General features: G+C 36.8%; 1 protein-coding gene across 1 annotated transcript in view; it reads left to right on the forward strand.

The window, feature by feature from the left end:
* Positions 1-18,691, forward strand: part of REEP3 (receptor accessory protein 3) — a 77,842-nt gene that overhangs the window by 39,661 nt on the left and 19,490 nt on the right. The window contains exon 3 of the mRNA XM_033130719.1: positions 16,337-16,413. Within this exon, the coding sequence (XP_032986610.1) occupies positions 16,337-16,413 (77 nt within the window). The remainder of the gene's footprint in view (positions 1-16,336; positions 16,414-18,691) is intronic.

Consider the following 18,691-nt stretch of genomic DNA (forward strand, 5'->3'; position numbering starts at 1 on the left):
GTAAAATGAGAACGGTAGTAGTACTTACCTTCTCAGGTGGTTGTGAGGATTATATGAGTTACTGAACATAAAGCATTTAAATCAGTACCTGTTATAGAACATTTTCCACTTTGTAAACAGTATTTGCTTCTGATCTGTATTCTGTCATTACCATTCCTTTTCCACACAATAGTCTGTTTTCCCTGGTATTATTCATTGTCTTGTTTTCTGTTTTGTTTTTTGGTGTCTTGGGTTGTTTTTTTTTTTTTTTTTTGGTTTTGGGTTTTTGGGGTTTTTTTCCCATTTATTTGGTGTTCTCTGTTGTTACTGCAAATTTAGACCCAACCTCTGCCACAGTTGTGTGAATTTCTTCTTAGTGCATTCTCATCCAGTAGATATTCTGGACTTGCTCTTATTTTACATCCTCACATTTCTTAATCTCCTGTCTTTTTCTTATTTCACGTCCTCATTTTGATGAAATGCATCCTTCCTAAGAAGGCTATCGGAGAGATAAAATTTTTGAGATGCTAGGTTGGAAATAATTTTCCTTCAGAGTTTTGAAGGCATTTTCTCCATTGTGTTTTAGCTTCTAATGCTGCTGTGGAGAAGCCTAAAGCCATTCTGATTCTTACCTGCTTGTGGGATCTTTCTCTATGTCTCGTTTTAAAATTTCATGATGATGTGCCTTGGTGTGAGTAGATTGTAATTGATTTTGCCAAACCCTCATAATCCCTTTTAATATGGGAATCCTTTGTCCTTCAGCTGTGGGAAATTTGGTTAAAATGATTTCTTTAATGATTTTCTCCACTCCATTTTCATTATTCTAACTGGGATTCCTTTTATTCACTTATATAGCCACGTGGACTGATTCTATAATTTTCTAATCTTTTTTCTCTTTCTCAGTTCTTTTTCTTTTTGCTCAATTTTATGGTAGTTCTTCAATTTTATCTTTTCACCCTTCAATTAATCTTTTCATTTCTACTCGTGTGTGTTTAATTTCTAAGAGCTCGTTATATTCTCTGAATGTTCCTTTTTCTATAGCATTTTATTCTAATTACGTTTAAAATATCTTCCCTTTAAAGGATACAAAAAAATAGCTTTTTATACATGTTCTTCTTTCTACATAATCTCTCTTTCCTATAAATTCTGCTTTTGTTTGTTTCAGCCTCTAATTTTCGTGTATGATTTCTTCAAACGTTAGGTGATCTTTGGTTTTCTGCTCATATTTGAGTATTATAATGAAAAGCTGATTGGAAGTCCCATACCATGAAGAGCCTTGCCGAATGTAGTCTTCACTGTAGGGTGATCTGACTAGGCAATTGTATTTGTTCCTAGGGCTGCTGTAAGGAAATATCCCAAACTGAGTGGCTTAAAACAACAGAAATTTATTGTTTTGCAGTTCTGGAGGCTAGAATTAGCTTAAACAGCCCAGATTTATTTTCTCATAGTTTTGTAAGGTAGAAGTCCAAGATTAAGGTGCCATCAGAGTTGGTTTGGGGTGAAGTCTCCTTCTGGCTTTTTTCTGTGCCCTCATGTGGCCTTTCTCTATGCATGCTTGGAGTGAGATCTCTCTGGTGTCTCTTCCTCTTGTTAGGGCAGCAGGTTCTATGGAATTAGTACCCCCTCTTATGACCTCAATTAATGTTAATTACCTCCTTAAAGGACCTATTTCCAAATACAGTCACCTTGGAGGTTAGGGCTTGGGATCTGGGGGAGGCACAATTCAGTCAGTCTATAACAGACAGACTTCAACATATCTTTCTGGGAACACAATTCCATCAATAACAACCATTTCACTTGAAAATTATCTGTGTGTGTGTGTGTGTATACATATACACATCTTGAAGACATTTCTCTTGTGTCAGTCAGACTCTTCAGTGAAGACTTCCATTCTGAAAGGTACTTGATCGCTAGCACTCTGATGGGAGGATAAGGGTAGGGGGCTCTCAATATTCAATTTATAAACTTTTACTTAATCCCTATTAGCCCTACCGTCAACTGTTCCAGAGATTTGCAAATCCAGAAAACCTCTGATTCACTTTTTCCAGAGAATAAGCCTCAGGGTTCTGCTGGGAGGAAAGAGGCATCACCAGACAGCTTAAATGGGAGGGCGTCTAAGGTCTACCTGCTGCTTAAGCAGACTTACAGTCATTCTTCCTATCTTTTGCCCTTCTTGGAGCCTTTTGGGCGTTCTGCAATGAAAATTGGGTTGTTTTTCAGTTTTTCCCACTGTCAGCTAAGACTCACTCCCCTTAAATTAGTTACTACTCATCCATTTCCTTCCTAGCTCCAAAAATTTTGATGCTCTCTTCTCTTCCATATTCTTCTGAACTTACGTCTTTTTTTAAAAAAAAAAAAAACAAATCACTTTGCTGTTGTGTTCATGAGATTTGTGGTAGGAATGCAATTAAATGTGTATGTTCAATCTGCCATCTTTACCCAGATTTCCAAATTGGCTTTGTTAGTGGGCTACTGTGGTTGAATTATACTGTGATACCAAATAAGACTTATTTTATCATTAACACAGGTTCTTAAAATGTGTTCATATGAGAGATAGGTTTAAATGGTAATATATATTATCATTTTTCAATCCTTGACAATAATTTTAAATTTTAATTTTGGCTCACATATAATAAATACACGTGTACCTTGTCTTGAGCTACAGTTGTTTGTAAATCAGATTTTGATAAATAAAATTACAATTTTCTCTTGGACAGTTAAATGCAGTCACTTGGGACAGTACATTATCCTTTAATGAAGAAAATTACTTACATTTACTTAAAGTAGGTGATGAGTATTCTTTGTAAACTTAATTTTTGATGTGTCAGGTTTACATATTTTATATATAATACATATCAGTATGTAACTTTGCTGCTGAAATAATTGACACTGTTATTATTATCAAGTGACCTATACTTTATCTTCCTTATGTTTTCTAAACATAATTCCTTTATGATCATCTCAGAATCATTACAATGGATCCACTTTAAACAAAACAAAAAAAAAATGAGTGTTAAATTTGATAAGTTTGTGTAACTGAGGGGAGGGGTCAAAATGAATGCCTTCCAAAATTTTAGAATGTGAATTAGATTACCCCTTTAGCTTTATGAAGCATATTGAAAGTATTCCCACAATTTTCTCGCTAAGATGTAGCTAGCCAACCACAGTTGCCTTTTCTAGTTTCTAATGCAAATGATTTGGAAAACATACAGAAAAAAAAAATTCTCACAGTAACATTTAAATCTAAGAGGCTTTTGCTAATATCTAGAAAGAATTTTACCAACTGTATTGCCAATGGAAATAGATTTTTAAAAACAGGGACAAAAATTGTTGTTTCCATTAAAGGAAATGTTGTTAAGTAATAAGTTGGAGGGAGGCCTAGCCACCTCCACCCTGATCCCTAGTGATGGAACAGCTTAAAATCATAAAAGCTACAGCAACCGAAAAATGGAACTGCCACTACCCTCCCTGCAGGGAGAACTGTGTTCAGAGGCAGCCAGTGTGCTGCCTCCCCTGTTTCTTCAGAAACCACAAGCTTGCTTTGAAGAAAACCCCCAATAAGTTCCAAAAGGGAGAAATAATAATGGAATACAAGAGAAAATCAAAAATGCAGTACTAGACAAATTAAAAAATAAAAATGACAGTAATACATGTTACTGTTTATATTCTTGAATGTAATAGTTTTATAAGCCTTTATTTTGAAAAGGAAGAAAAATGAAACATTCAACTCACAAAGCAAGAAAAATATCAAAATTAAAGGAATCTGTAAAGAGTAGGATGAATAAAGCTATAGAAGAGCAGAAATAAAAATATAAACAAATGAAGAGAATTACAATATCTAAAAGTTGTTCCCTTGACTAAGTCTAATAAGGTAAAAACACTTGAAATAGCTAACATAGGGAGAAAAGTAGAAAAAGGATGGGCAAAATGGGAAACAAGAAAGGGTTCAAGCAAGCAATGGTAAATTTAAGTGACAGAATATTAAACTTCCTAAAGATTTTTATTTAAAAGCAGAATATTTTCTAGTGATACTAGATATACCAGATATTTTTCAGCTAAAGGTTACATTTTCTATGGAGAAAAATCTCCCCTTTTACACAATACTAGGATCAACCTTTGGAATATTTAGATATATACATCATCTTTCCATTATGTAATTTTAGAAATAAAGTGCTTTACCAACTACAGCTGTAATAATCAGATTGTCAGCCAGATTGCCATCACACTGTGAAAGGGCCTCCTAAAAATATAAAAGCTAGAGCTGTTCCTGAAGATTTTAGCGAAGTAAGGAAAATAAAATCTTTCCCCAAAACCTCATGTAATTTTAAAAGCTCATGAGCAAGATGTTACTTCAGAAATGTAATACAATTGTAAAAAGGTGAAGTTCTTTTTAAAACCTACAAAAAAATTTTAAATGTTGAATTACATAAATATGTGAAATTTTGCCTCTCTATTAGCTATCAGAATAAATATACACACCTTTTTTGTAAACCACAGATACAAACTCTGCAGACAAAATGAAATCTTCAAAAGGTTTTGAAAACTCACAGAAACAGATTGAGTTTGAGTAGTTTTATTTTAAAGTATTGTATTAACTTGTTTCCAACAGGCATCTTTTAAATGAAGATCTAACTCTTCAGTTTTATGATGTTATATTCTTAAGATTGACAAAATAAATTATTGGAGCCAACTGGAGAAGTTTTTGTCATTAACATAATGTTTCAATATAATTTCAGCCGGTAATCAGGCTGTAGGAAGCAGATTTCTGCCTCTGTAGGAGGCAGATTTACATTCACTGTTAGGGAGGAGACTCTAAGGGGCACTTCCTCCTTGGGAAGTGAGAGAGTCCACAGAGTGGTCAGAGTCCAGAACACTGGGCTTTGGAGATGGATAGACAACAGGGACGTTCCTCATGGAACTTAGGGGTAGAAGAGCCTGTAGGCTGCACTTCCTAGGTAGTTTGCTCAAAGGTTTTGTCTGCTCAGTTGATAATCGTGAACAGTGCCTCTGAGAAGTGGGCTAAAGGCACAGCTTTTACTATCTGAGCTTTTTGGTTTGGGTTTTTTGTTTTTTTTTTTGTTTTTTAATGATGATGTGCCTAAACAGTCTTATGAAATTAAGGGTACTTGTTAACTCTACATTGAATTGTCACACAAAACTGAGTTCATCATGTTTCTCCAAACCCAAGACTCTTTTGATATTCTCTTCATGAATGATACCACCTCCCTCTAGGTGATACTGTGAGAACATCCACAGAGCAGCCTCCCGCTGCAGTGTTCCTCAAACTTTAAGGAGCATGGGAGTCCCTCTAAGATCTTGTTAAAATACAGATTCTGAATTAGTAAGTCTGGCCTGGGCTTGATATTCTGCATTTCCAAGAGGCTCCCAGGTGATGCCAGTGCTGCTGATCTATAAACCACAGTTCAAGTAGCAAGAATTTTGTGCATGTTCTCAACTGTGGTTACACATCAAAAACACTCATGGAACTTGCTTTTTAAACACCTAGCTGCCTTCTTTCTGCACGTTGTGGTGATGGGGCCTGGGAATCTATATAAGATTTTTTTAATACCCAAGTAATTCTTAGCCACAGCCAAGTTGAAAAATCATTGATTAACAAGTATTTTATTGTGAAAAGAGTAATTACCACATTGTGCTTCTTAAATATGTTTATATATGCATATGGGCACTAGGTAACAAATAGTTTGTTTTAGAAACATCTATGTATAAATGGACTGATTAACAACTTGGAATATGTTTTAGAAAAATAATATTTTAACAAAATTAACCATATGATACAATGGGGGGGTAAGGATATTGAGTTAGACTTTATCCTGGTTTTCATGATGTAAAGCTGGCCATACACAGTTTTTACATAAGTGTAGTTTCCCTTTAGAATCACCCACCTTTCTTTCTGTGCCTTTCTCCAGCCTCTTTGTTCCTCTCACCGTGCTAACCCAGGGCCTTTGTGCTGTCTTGTACTCTGCACCCAGCCAGCCCTTCCTGACCCCAAGTATCCCGAGCTCTGTCACTTGCCTCTCCTTCTCCTCTGTTCTCTGTGTGAGGTTGATTGTACATGCTTTTGAAGGAAAGTAATTTGATAACAGGCTCATTTTCAGTCATGACAGAGATTGATTCTTCCTGGAGTTTCTTTGCTTCTCAGGATGACTGTGTTTTCCCATGTGGTATAAAGGCTGGTTCTTACTCTGAATGATTATTGCATGTTTAAAGTATGCTCTGGAGCCTATAATAAAAAGCTACAACTTGTACGTAAAGAGTGATATCTTACTTAAATAAAGAATGAAATTTTTCATTTACTGTGTTAGTCAAAATCTTGCCAGTCACCTGAGGAAAGGCGCATACCCTTTAGCGGCTAGGTTAGTTCCCTTGTGGAAAGAGCAATATGGAACGATGTGAAAACAGATGAGGAACAGGGGGACCTAGATTCCTAAGAAGTGGTGCCAGCCCTTTGAAATGCCTCAAGTAGGAAATGTAATAGGCCAAGACCTTGGGAACACTAAAGGAAAAAAGAAGGTAGGATGATAATTTAGCACGGAAACTTAGATGACCAATAGGATGGCCATTTAGCCCATTTCCCTCCTCTCTATCTGGATAAGCTGTTTACCATGCTAAAATCTGGAGGAATTCTATGAGACATGATTAAATTAAGGGAACTGTGTCTCTTATAAATATTTATTATCACAAGTAAGTCAATAGGACTTTAAACAATATAAGAAGTTGTGAAGTGTGAATTATCAGCCACTGTGGATGGAGACAGTTATTTTAGACTTGAGGGGTCATTCCTTCCTAAATCCAGCTCCTAGGAACAGTTTCCATAAGCAATTCCTTCGTTTTACATCTGCTTTTCAACACCTTTTAAATTATCAGCTAGCTTTGAAACATTTTTGCACTTTTTCCTTCTCTCAAATTCCTCCAACTACTGAGGTCACTGGGTGAGATACAGGGGCTTCTGTTATGCAAAAGCAAAGGGGCAGACCAAGGCAATATTGTGACAGACTCTCCATAAAGACTCTCCAAAAAGACTCTACTTAAAGTCTGCCCCATTTTAACACCAAATACATCTGTGTAGAGTGAGGCTTTCTCCTTCAAAACAACAGGATATTCTGTGAGGTCTTTGGCCGTGGTGCGTGGAAACTGCAGGTAAATCATGTTGCTGCGAGTTCAGCATCTGAAAATACAGCTCCCAAATATCTGAGTCCTGGGAACTGTAGAAAATTAAGACGTTCTTACATGGGACAGTGGGGGAAGAAGTACCAAAGTTGAAACAGTCCAAATCAATCCTGGTCTAACATATTCACCCCAACACATGCCTCAGCTTTCAAAAAAAAAACTTTTCAGCCATGGTCTCTATTCACATTGGGTTTAACGTCAAATAGCTTATTTTCAAGCATGCTTTTAACTTGGCACAGCTCTGGGAAAAATCCCATAACAGCCATCTGGGTTGGATAAAAGAGGGAGTTTTTCTATTTGATTTCTCACATTTTGTTCCTTTTTTATTTTAATGGGGAAAAATTCATTATGAAGTAACCAAATTATTGCATAATGTTAATGAAGCAGGAGAAATCTTTTCAACGCTATATTCTTTCTAAAGAATTCTATATTTGAAGGTCTTTCTGTTGTGTCAAACGTGGTGTAGCATGAATGTTTGAGGTGAATTCATTTGAATGAATAACTAATAATGGTCAGAAAATAAAGTTCTGTTTGGGTGGTCTAAAATTCAGCAGTGTTTATTTCTTTTCAGACTCAGCAAAGATTTTTTTTTTTTCCCCAGTGAAGCATATTTCAGCATTTTATGCTCTGGATTTACTTAGTGTGGTTATAATTGAAATCATTAGGCATATGTAATTTTTCATTTTTTCTTAAAGACCAACGTTAATTATTTTATGATTCAAAGAACCTGAAATTAGGAGATGTTGAAAAGTTGTTTATTTTTAATCTCTGATAACTTTGAAAACAACTTTGACAAAGTAGACTGTTTTTTGTTATAAACTGTTTTTTGCCGTCCAGAGTTACTTGTTTGACTCTTACATCAATTCAGACCTTAAAATTAAGAAACTGTTAAGTAAAAGTCTTCCTCTGTGCTTGCTTTACCAGGCACGGGGTGCTATTTCCTAATTTTGGTCCCTGTCGGTTGTTATAGTCAAATGGCAGGGGCAAATGGTACACAAACCATTACACAGACATGTTACAAAGGAAAGTACAGTGCACAAAGAGTATATATGACCTTTGGAAGCGGTGGGGTAGTTAGGGAAGGCTTTCCTTTGGAAGTGAAGAAATTTCATTTATACAAGGCAAATGAATAATATGTAATATAATAATAAAATAGTAGTAGTTATATGTTGGATTAAATATCGTGCTGTTAATCACCTATTCTTATCCTTTTTGGTCTTCTTTACTAATCCTCCCCATGAAAGCTTCTTGGGGGTAGGAACACCTTGACATCAGGGTTTATGACGATTTCATAAGGCTTTGTTTATAATAGACCCTAAGTAATATTCATCAAATGTCTATATCACATAATTTTTCTTTCCATCATGTAAGTATAATTTAGTACAGTTATATCATTGCACATGCATGATTGTTGATATCATTGCTATTATAATATCACATTGGTCATAGCATAGAAAGAATAAGTTATATAAAGACACAAATTTAAGAAAAATACTTTTTAATTAATATGCCATTACTTCTATTATCCGTGACTCATAAATCTGCAGCAACATGCCTCCCACCAGAACATGACATTTTCCTGTATGTATGGGGCCTGTGCATTACTCTCAATTTCTTTGATGGAAATAATGAAAGTTATTTTACAGTTGCAGTTCACTTTTTGATTGTTTTATTTGCTTGGGATCTAAATCAGTTTCATAAAAAAATGTCTAAGGATGTCAATCACAAAAACTTGTTTTGTTGAAATATCTTAAAAGATCATGAAATGAGGCCAATTTTTCTTTTGGCATCAGGGGTAGGGAAATACATACCTGTTAAATGGAGCATGGTCTTTTGATAGTAAATTTAGCCTATGGGTATATTCATTTTACAGTATTCACTCAGGCTTAAAATAGCCTCTAATTCCTTTGAGAGAGTAAAGCTAAGAACACCATCACGTGACTGTCTGGGTTTTCTGAAATGCTAAGGTTTTATAAAAGCCTTATGGATTTTGAGTAATAATAAATAATAATAAAGCAAGTACTGGCTTCTTAAGTAAGATAATCTCATCTATGCACTGTATAAACCAGATTGTAACTGTAGACACTATGGTTTTATATCACAGATGATTCCATAATCGTCAAAAGAACTTGCCGAAGTATGAGAGTGTATTTTCTTAGAAAATAAGTTAATTTTGATGTTTAAATGATTTTAAGATTCCATTTGAGGAATATTCTATTTTATTTTATTTTAAATTAAAACATTCATCACCCTTTTCTAGTCATGAAAAATAGAGTGGTTAAGGTATTCAAAATTGAAATATGATGGCCATTGCATTGTGACCACTTTTAAAAGAAGCTTATTACCAAATAATTAGGAAAAATGGTAACTACAGTTTTGCTTATTTGTAAGTTAGCCCAGTTCATTACTTCTTTTAATAAATATTTTTGAGCTTCTGTTTTTTGCCAGGTACTGTTCAACCATCAAACAACTTTCTTCATGTACTCTTCCCACCAATTTGTATGCACTTTAATCTTTGGATGTCTTGGCCTCCCACTCAGGATATATTTACTTAAAATAAACTTTGTGCATATTTCTAACAAGCTTATAATTTATCTGATTTCTTGGCCTAATGAAAGTAGAAGGGGATTGGGCAGCCAGTTGGCTCAGTTGGTTAGAGCGGAATACTCATAACACCAAGGTTGCCGGTTCAATTCCCACATGGACCAGTGAGCTGCACCCTTCACAACTCGATTGACAACAACAACTTGACTTGGAGCTGATGGGTCCTAGAAAAACACAGTGTTCCCCAATATTTCCCAATAAAAAATTAAAAAAAAAAAAAAAAGAAAGTCGAAGGGGATTTCCACTGAAGTCATATTCATATATACTCGTAGATGATAACTAACACATTCACACAGATAGAAGCCACATTTGCCAAGGGGCCACAATAATAATTCAAAATACTATTTCTCTGTCTCTGCCCCAATCTGCTACATGAAAACATGAATCCTTCCTGTCCTTCAATTTCTTCCCAAATCCTTCTGAGAATCCCCTGGAGGTATCTCAGTTTAAGAATTTCTTGAAATGGTAGTCCTCTTCTCCATTTCTAGATCATTGTGATAATATCACCCATCACCACCAACCAGGGCACGGGCTCTGGCCTCAGATGGTAGCCGTGTCACTACGACTGATGCCTACCTAATTCTGGAACCGTTGCTCCCATGGCCTTGCTCTTTCAGTCTCCACAGAGAATGCAATGTAACCTTTCATGTTAGGGTAGGCTAAGCTGCTATACTTATAATATGCAACAAAAATTTAATGGCTGAAGGATTATAGAAATGTATTTTTCTCTCACGGAGCAATCCAGCTTAGGTGCTCATTTTAGCAAGTAATCCTTCTCTTGCAATCTTATTTAGGAAGAACTGGGGTTCTGCCCATCTTCAACACATAACTTCCAAGGTTGCTCTGCTCCACGCCCTCCCAGCCAGCAGAAAGTGGAGAATAGCCTGTGGGGGGAGGTACAACCGCTTCTCAAAAGCCTCAGCTCATATTCTGTTGGAGAGAACTGGACACATGGCCCCACCTCCCTGCAAAGGAGAGCTGAATAGCACTGGAGGGATTTGAGCAGAGGATCCCATGCTTGGGCTTCTCTTTTAAGGAGATACTCTGACTACTACATGCAGAGTAGACCCAAAAAAAGGCAGAGTGAGCAGTTAGGATGCTATAGGAATAATCCAGGCCGGAGGTAATGGTCATCTGGGCTAGAGGTATCTGTGGAAGTAGTGAGAAATGATTCCCTTCTGGTTGTTCCAAACAGCTGACAGGCTGAGGAGTGCTGCGACCTTCTTCCCCTCTGGTGGAGTTTCCCCTCCACGCTCCACATTTTTCTGCCTTGCTTAGGGCTCAGGAGGCTGATCCATGCAGACTACATCATCTCTGGCCTCTCTGGTTTGGCCCATGAGAGACTCCTACAGAAGATGTGAAGGCAGGATGAGCATAAGGTCAGAGTATTGTTCTCCAGGCTTCTGCCCTGCCCCCACCAGCTGGCTGTGAGTACTTGAGACTGCAGCCCTCCCTTCAGTGACCTGTTCCGCATTCCAGGAAACATTTCCCCCCCTCCCTCCTTCACACCTAGGGATAATGCCAGTTCCTGCTGTTGCTGCCTCACGGGTGAGGTACTGTCCTTCATTGATTTTCCTCAGCCTTGCCCCCAACCTTATAAATAGTCAGGTTAGTAAGCTTTCCTTAAATTCTTGTGATCGTGACTCATACTAGAGCTAGAGCATCTAATGTAGTGAAAACAGCAGAACATTTTTTTTACCGCAGTTACTTACTCATTTTTCTCCCCAGTAAAATGATTAATCTTCAGGACAATGTCATATTCTTGTTTCTGTTCCCATTTGAGTGTTACATGTAATGATGCCACCTGAGTCCTTAAGAATTGTCTCAACTATGTTTGATAATGAAATATTAAAAGTAGGGTGTGTGTGTCCATCTTAGAGCTTATAAATATAAGCTTCACCTTGTTGAATAATTCAATTTCCTGAGATCAAAGATTTTTGAAAAACTTAAGTACAGCTTCCTTATTATACATTTTTCTCATGAAGATATCTAAATCACAGTTTGTCAATTTTACCAGTTGTTTTTGAACTGGAAACAAATACTACTTGTTCACACTTTCCCAAGAACATAAATTTTTACCAGTAAAGATGATGCTAGTAATCTTTTTCCAGTAACTTAAAAGATGGATTGTGATTTATTAAAGTTACCTATTAAGTTACTTTTATTTGCATGACATTTTAATAGCACTTGTTTATATTTGGTTATATAGATTCATAAAATTATCAGGGTGATTGTTGTTCTTTTATTTTTTTTTAAAGATTTTTTTTATTGGGGAAGGGGAACAGGACTTTATTGGGGAACAGTGTGTACTTCCAGGACTTTTTTCCTAGTCAAGTTGTTGTCCTTTCAATCCTAGTTGTGGAGGGTACCATTCAGCTTCAAGTTGTTGTCGTTTCAGTCTTCGTTGTGGAGGGTGCAGCTCAGCTCCAGGTCCAGTTGCCAGTTGCTAGTTGCAGGGGGCGCAGCCCACCCTCCCTAGTGGGAGTCAAACTGGCAACTTTGTGGTTGAGAGGATGTGTGCTCCAACCAACTGAGCCATCCGGGAGCTCAGCAAGCAGTTCAGATCAAGGTGCCGTGTTCAATTTTAGTTGCAGGGGGCGCTGCCCACCATCCCTTACGGACTCGAGGAATTGAACTGGCAACCTTGTGGTTGAGAGCCCACTGGCCCAGGTGGGAATCGAACCGGCAGCCTTCGGAGTTAGGAGCATGGAGCTCTAACCGCCTGAGCCACCAGGCTGGCCCTTGTTGTTCTTTTTCTAACCAACTTTTTGGTTTTACTGTTGCATTTTTTTATTGATGTTTTCTGTTGATCTAAAGAATATTTTACCTTAACATAATTTTTTTATAAAGAACTAACCACTCAGAATCTTTCATATTTTTTATTATTTATTTATTTATTTATTTATTTATTTATTTGAGGGCATAGCTCACAGTGGCCCATGCAGGGATCTAACCGGCAACCTTGGTGTTATTAGCACCGTGCTCTAACCAACTGAGCTAACCTGTCACACCACCTTAACATATTTTTAATTGTACTTGTAATTTGGTGACTTGCCCTTTTTTTTTTTTTAACTTTTTTTTTATTTTCTGTTTTTCCTTTGGGCAAAATCTTAAACAGTAGGCTGAGCGGCCTTGAGGTATAGTTTTAATAAAAATCTTGCTGAGTAATCATTTGGTGTAAAATGCAGCCAAATCCATTAATGGAAAAAAGTAATCTTTCAGGGTTAGCTTTCTTTGTGGTTGCTCCCATGAATCACACACACGCGCGCTCACACACACACACGCACTCATTAAATTCATTTAACTATTGCCTGGATTCAACTATATTTAAGGTCCATATTTCTAATAAGGAGGAAAAAATATCCATAAGTATAAGAGAGCAGATTGTCAAAGAATTTATTCATTAGAAACAAATTAAAACCATGGAGTTTTGCTTATGTAAAATTGTAGCCAATCCTCCCGGAAAATGTCCAGGGATATTCAATTGATTGTATTGTTTGTTGATGTTTTTTAAACTAAAAAGGGATAGCCTCCTTTTTCTTTTTTTTTCTTTTTTTTTTTTGACATTACTAAATATTCTCACAACCTAAATATGTGGTTTGCTTTTTTAGAGGTAAACATTATATACTTTAAAGCAGTTACTTATTTTGTGAATTTTAAAATTAATTTGATAACTTCAAGTTAAGTATTTGACTTTACTGAAGTGGGAGTGCTTTTGAAATCTCCGGGAGGTGGAACAGCTCTAATCCATTCAAGAACTAGTCTTACAGGGAGTATCACCAGTTACTACCTGTACAGTCCTTTTCACCTTCAGTCAACTCTATTAACAGGCAAATTATGACTCTTTGTGGAGTAATATTTATTGTTGTTTTCCATTTCGGAGATCACAGCCATAATTATGAAATAATGAAAATGTGAAATAATGAAAAATATCAAGGCTTTGATTAAATAATTTTATTTTTCTGTGAATTTCCTGAATTTTCTATGAGAGAGACAATTTAAGCCTCCACTTTCCCCTGAATGAAGGTGATAATGTTTACACTGAAATCCCTTTGATGAGTACAGGAGAGGGAGGGAAAACTGAAAAGACTGGTCTGATGGCAGCCACTTGTTTGAAAAGCTGCCTCCTTAAGGTTTCCAGAGAGACTGTGCCTCCTTCAGCCATTTCCCAGCTCAGTGACCTTGTGCAACTTACTTATTTTGGCCCTTAATAAAATGAAAGGAGTTTACCATAATATTTATTTTCAAACTCTGCCCCATGGAGCGCTAGGATTTCTTGGAGTCTCCTCCAGAGTCCTATGGGAGGACCAACCAGACCAGTTTCTCTTATAATTGTTTTACAGTTTTTTTCAGAAAAGGGTCGTATAGTTCAAAAAAGCTTGATCACCTCCCAGGTCCCCTCTAGCTCTACAAAAGTATATTGTTCCGTTTGCAGTCTTTCTTCTTCATTTCTTTTTTGGGGGATAATATCATGAATACAGTTGAAAGGTAAAAGTACTAAATTAGTGTTTGTTGGAAAGGGTAAGTGAATGAACTCATATGAGAGCATCATTTTCCTTTGGAAAAAAAAGGAGTGGGGAGAAAAATACGCGTAGAATTTTAGCCCTGGAAAAAAGTCCCCATACTGGGAAAAATGCTTGGAATTGGAAGTAGTGAGGGATTTAAGAGAATAAATGAAAAGTGAAAAACTGAAGAGAACATTTGTTCTGTTTTTTTTCAACTTGAGACAATAATCTTATAAATTAATTTCCTTGTATTTCAGATATGGATACTGTGCCCTATTATTTGCTTTGGATAATTTTTTTAAGCTTTCAGGATTCTCTATAAATTAGAATAAATTGGTATTATTCATATTTCACAATACATTACTTCAAAAGTTATTCATGGCTATTTTTAATTGATTTGTTCATGTAAATAGAAAACTGTTAAAGCTACTTGAGTTATAGTTTCATATTGTCTGTCTTGTTTGGGAATACCCAAACAAGTATCTGTATTAAAACCAAATAGATGTAGAGGGTCCAAAGGAAAAAAACTAAATAGGTCAATTTTCTAGCTATTTATAGAGACCTATTTTTTTTTTCTGTCATCTGACTGGGATAAGAACAAGGGAAGTAGTAGTTATTCTTGGACCTCACGTTCAGCAATTCCTCATTTTTTTTCCTCTACACGATATAATTAGTTAATAGCACCAATTCCATAAGCAGCCTGGATTCAAATTCTGGCTAAATGACCTTGAGCAAGTCATACACCTTTCTTTGCCACGGTTTCATTATTTATAGAGGAAATAATTATGTTTCCTACCTCATAATGTTGTAGGGAGTAAGTTTATTATTATTTTTGATGCACTTAGTACAGTTCCTAGCCCATAGTTGGTTTGGTTTTGTGTATTGTTATATTATTGATCAGAAGCGCAGAGATTTTAATCTTTAATGAAAATCCAAGCTACTTGGGAGATAAGAGACTACATACTTAGTCTCTTACCTAAGTGGAAAGGTATAAATTTAGGGGAATGAGTTCAAGAAAAATTAATCTGGCTGCATTCTGTGAAAAAAGATTGGTACAAAGAAACACCAGTCTCAGGCGCCAGTTAGGATGCTGTGTTCCAGGCAAGAGGTAAAAACATCCTGAAGTACTGTATTAATTAGTTAATTCAGACTGTAACAAAAATAGCATAGACTGGGTTGTTCATGAACAACAGAAAATCATTTCTCACAGTCCTAGAGGCTGAGAAGTCTAAGATGAAGGTGCTGGCAGATCTGGTCTCTGGTGAGGAGGACCGGCTTCCTTGTTCACAGATGACTGTGTCCTCACGTACCCCAAGGGGAGAGAGAGCTCTCTGGATGGAGTCCCTTTTAGAAGGACACTACTCCCATTCGTGAGGGCTCTACTTTCATGACCTAGTCACCTTCCAATAGCCACACCTCATTTGGGATTAGGATTTTGACAGATAAATTTTGAGGGGACACAAACATTCAGTCTATTGCAACTACTCTTAATGGTATTGGAGTAGAAGGAAAAGAAAGTGTGAGAGGTGATAGCCTTATATGTAGGGGAAGAGGAAGTAGGCGCTAACAGACTTTCAAACTACATGACTAGCATTATGGATATAACAAATCCAGGACTGTTCTTTGGTTTCTGAACAGTAGATATGGAGAAAATAAGGAATGCAAAATTTTAAAAGCTAATAAAAGATTAAATGTCATATATTATACTATATTATTTATGTAATAATTACATAGCTAATAGTCTTCCAAAAGAAGTGTATAGATAAAAATACGATCTTTTAAAGAACTTTCCTTCAGTTAAGAAAACTATATCCTATTTTTCCAATTCTTTCATTCAGATCTGTGCATTACATTGTATCAGGCCCAGAGATTTGTAATTCTTTGATTCTTGTATCCCAAGACTGTCAATACAGTGATGTGAAAAACTCAAACATAAAACCTGTTGAAAATTAAACTATTGACTTCTGCATTTGATCCAAATCTAGAAATATAGTATGTAATTGGTAAGAGTTGCAAATAATTTTATTCCATTATTTCATAAGTATTTTTATTATTTCCAGGTGCGGTGGATGATGTACTGGATTGTTTTTGCTCTCTATACTGTGATTGAAACAGTAGCAGATCAAACAGTTGCTTGGTAAGTTCTAGTATTAAGAAAGGGCCAGACTATAGACTTGTTATCAGGTATCTTGAGTTCTTATCCTGCTCTTGATGTTAACTAAATGAATTTGATCAAGTTACCTAATTATCAAGTGTCTCATTTTCTTCATCTGGCTTCCCCATAAGAATATTACTTTCCTTATAGTCCCCCCTCAAATAAAGTCAGCTCATTCTTCTCCCCATGTGCTACTCCCTTGTAGTATCTTGGAATAGAGAAACTTGGTTGTCATTATCCTTTTTCCACACTGATGACTTCAGGCTGTTTGTCTTTATCACTCTCTGAATGACTTCTCTTTTGAAGCCCACAGCATTTGGTTTTCGCATTCCCTCCCTGTCCTTAAAACGCTCATCTACATTCAAACTGGATGACATCACCCTCCTGGAGGACACCCACTGACCACCAGCTAGCTCCTTGGCTGCTCTATTCCAAAGAGCAGAGACAAAATTAAAGCATGTTTGTATCCTCAAGGATTTAACATTTTACCAAGAAGCAAATACTTAATGGGACAACTTGAATCTCCCTGTGCTGTATTTCAGTAGTGCATTTCCATCTAAACCTTGCCATAACTTGGAGAAATCCCCCTTTTAAAATCTTTAAACTTATTACCTTGCGAGTACCTTCTGCTCTTGTGCCTTCAGACTAAGTAAGCCCAACAATTCCTCTTTACTTCTTTACCCAGGCTACTAAACAAGCTGAAAAAAATCAGTCAGTTGCTCATATAAGTATCAATTTGAGCCTCACCATTCCTTTGCTTGCTTTTGGTCAGTTGCGGCTTCCATCCCCTCCTGTACCTGTTCTAGACATTTACTGTTCTCTCCTTAAACCAGCTTTCTGACTTTGCTGTTCTTAACATATTCTCACTTTGGATAGCTAGAAAGAAAAAAAAAAAGCAATCATCAAACTTAAATGTTCTTAACATCCTGCCCTTACTTATGAACTTCTCTGAGCTGTATCTTCATCTTTCTCTTTCTTTTTCTGTTCCAAAGCTCATTCAGTTACCACTATGTTTTTGGTATAAGGGTTTGGAAGAGGGTCTTCAATTTTTTGTTTGTTTGTTTGTTTGTTTTTTAAATGGCAGAAACCATGTTAGGTCTTTTTAAGTTTCAAAGTTCTCTTTTTAAAGACTTCTCATTTTTTTCTGATTGCAAATGTAGCATGCATTATTAAAAACTAAACAATGTAGAAAAAGTTTACCACAAATAATGAGAGTCCGGAAATTCCTCTGATGGCACTGTGGCAGAGAGCCTTTGATTGACTACCAAGTCATTCCTTACTGCCTGATACCTGTCAGCGTCTTCAGAAGAGCCCAGATTTGTTCCATTGTCGGGTACCTTAATGTTTCTTGGACCACAGGATGCTGACCCCCTCCTGCTGTATTAGTTAACTTAACTTTTGCTGTGGCAACAAACAACCCGAAAAGCACAATGGGTTAGAAAAACAAACATTTATTTCTTGCTCAAGTCTCGTGAGGGAGAATGGTCGGCTGCTGCTTTGCTGGGCTTAGCTATTTCAAGTGTCTTTTCTTTTCAGGACCAAGGCCAAAGAAGCACTTGTTCTCGTGACAAAAAGCAATCGTTTAAAGCAAGAGGTTGAGGGTGGTGGGGTGAGGGAGTCAAAGGGCACTTAAGGCCTCTCCTTGCATGTGACATATGTCACACTCGTATTCTGTTTGAGAAAGCAGGTCATATGGTTAAAACCACAGTCATGGCTTGGGGAAGTGTACTCGGCCTACGGGGAAGGCACTGCAAAGCCACATGGAAAAGGGCATGGGGAGCTAACCCCAATTGCCAGTGGACCACAATGGTAATTCCATTCCCCCTTGCAAGTGAACAGTTTAGGTCTGCAGAGTGCTACAATTCTGGCCAATGAGATTGGAGGGGACGTTTTCTGGGAGTTGTGAGAAAGAAGATGTGTGTATGGGGTAACACTGTGCACTGGGAGCTTACAAATGTGAGTCCTGATGCTTGGAGGTGTGTCAGGTACTGCCATGGCAATTGGGCTCTGCAGACAGAGCGGGTGTCCCTTATTGCTCTGGTTAAATGCTGCTAATGCCCTCTCTGAACTGCTCCAGTCAGTTGGCAGCTTCCCTGTGCTTGCTTAAACTGAAGGTGTGACTCTCTGTGGGGAGCAGGTTCTTCTTTCATTAATAAGATTAATTTGTTGATTCAAATATAATTGTTTCTCTGATCACTCACTTTTACATTGAAAACTTAATACGGGGACTGAACAGTTTAAAAAGGTTTTTTGTGTTTCC

This window comes from Rhinolophus ferrumequinum, chromosome 16 (genome assembly GCF_004115265.2).
Source record: "Rhinolophus ferrumequinum isolate MPI-CBG mRhiFer1 chromosome 16, mRhiFer1_v1.p, whole genome shotgun sequence".
Lineage (NCBI taxonomy): Eukaryota > Metazoa > Chordata > Mammalia > Chiroptera > Rhinolophidae > Rhinolophus > Rhinolophus ferrumequinum.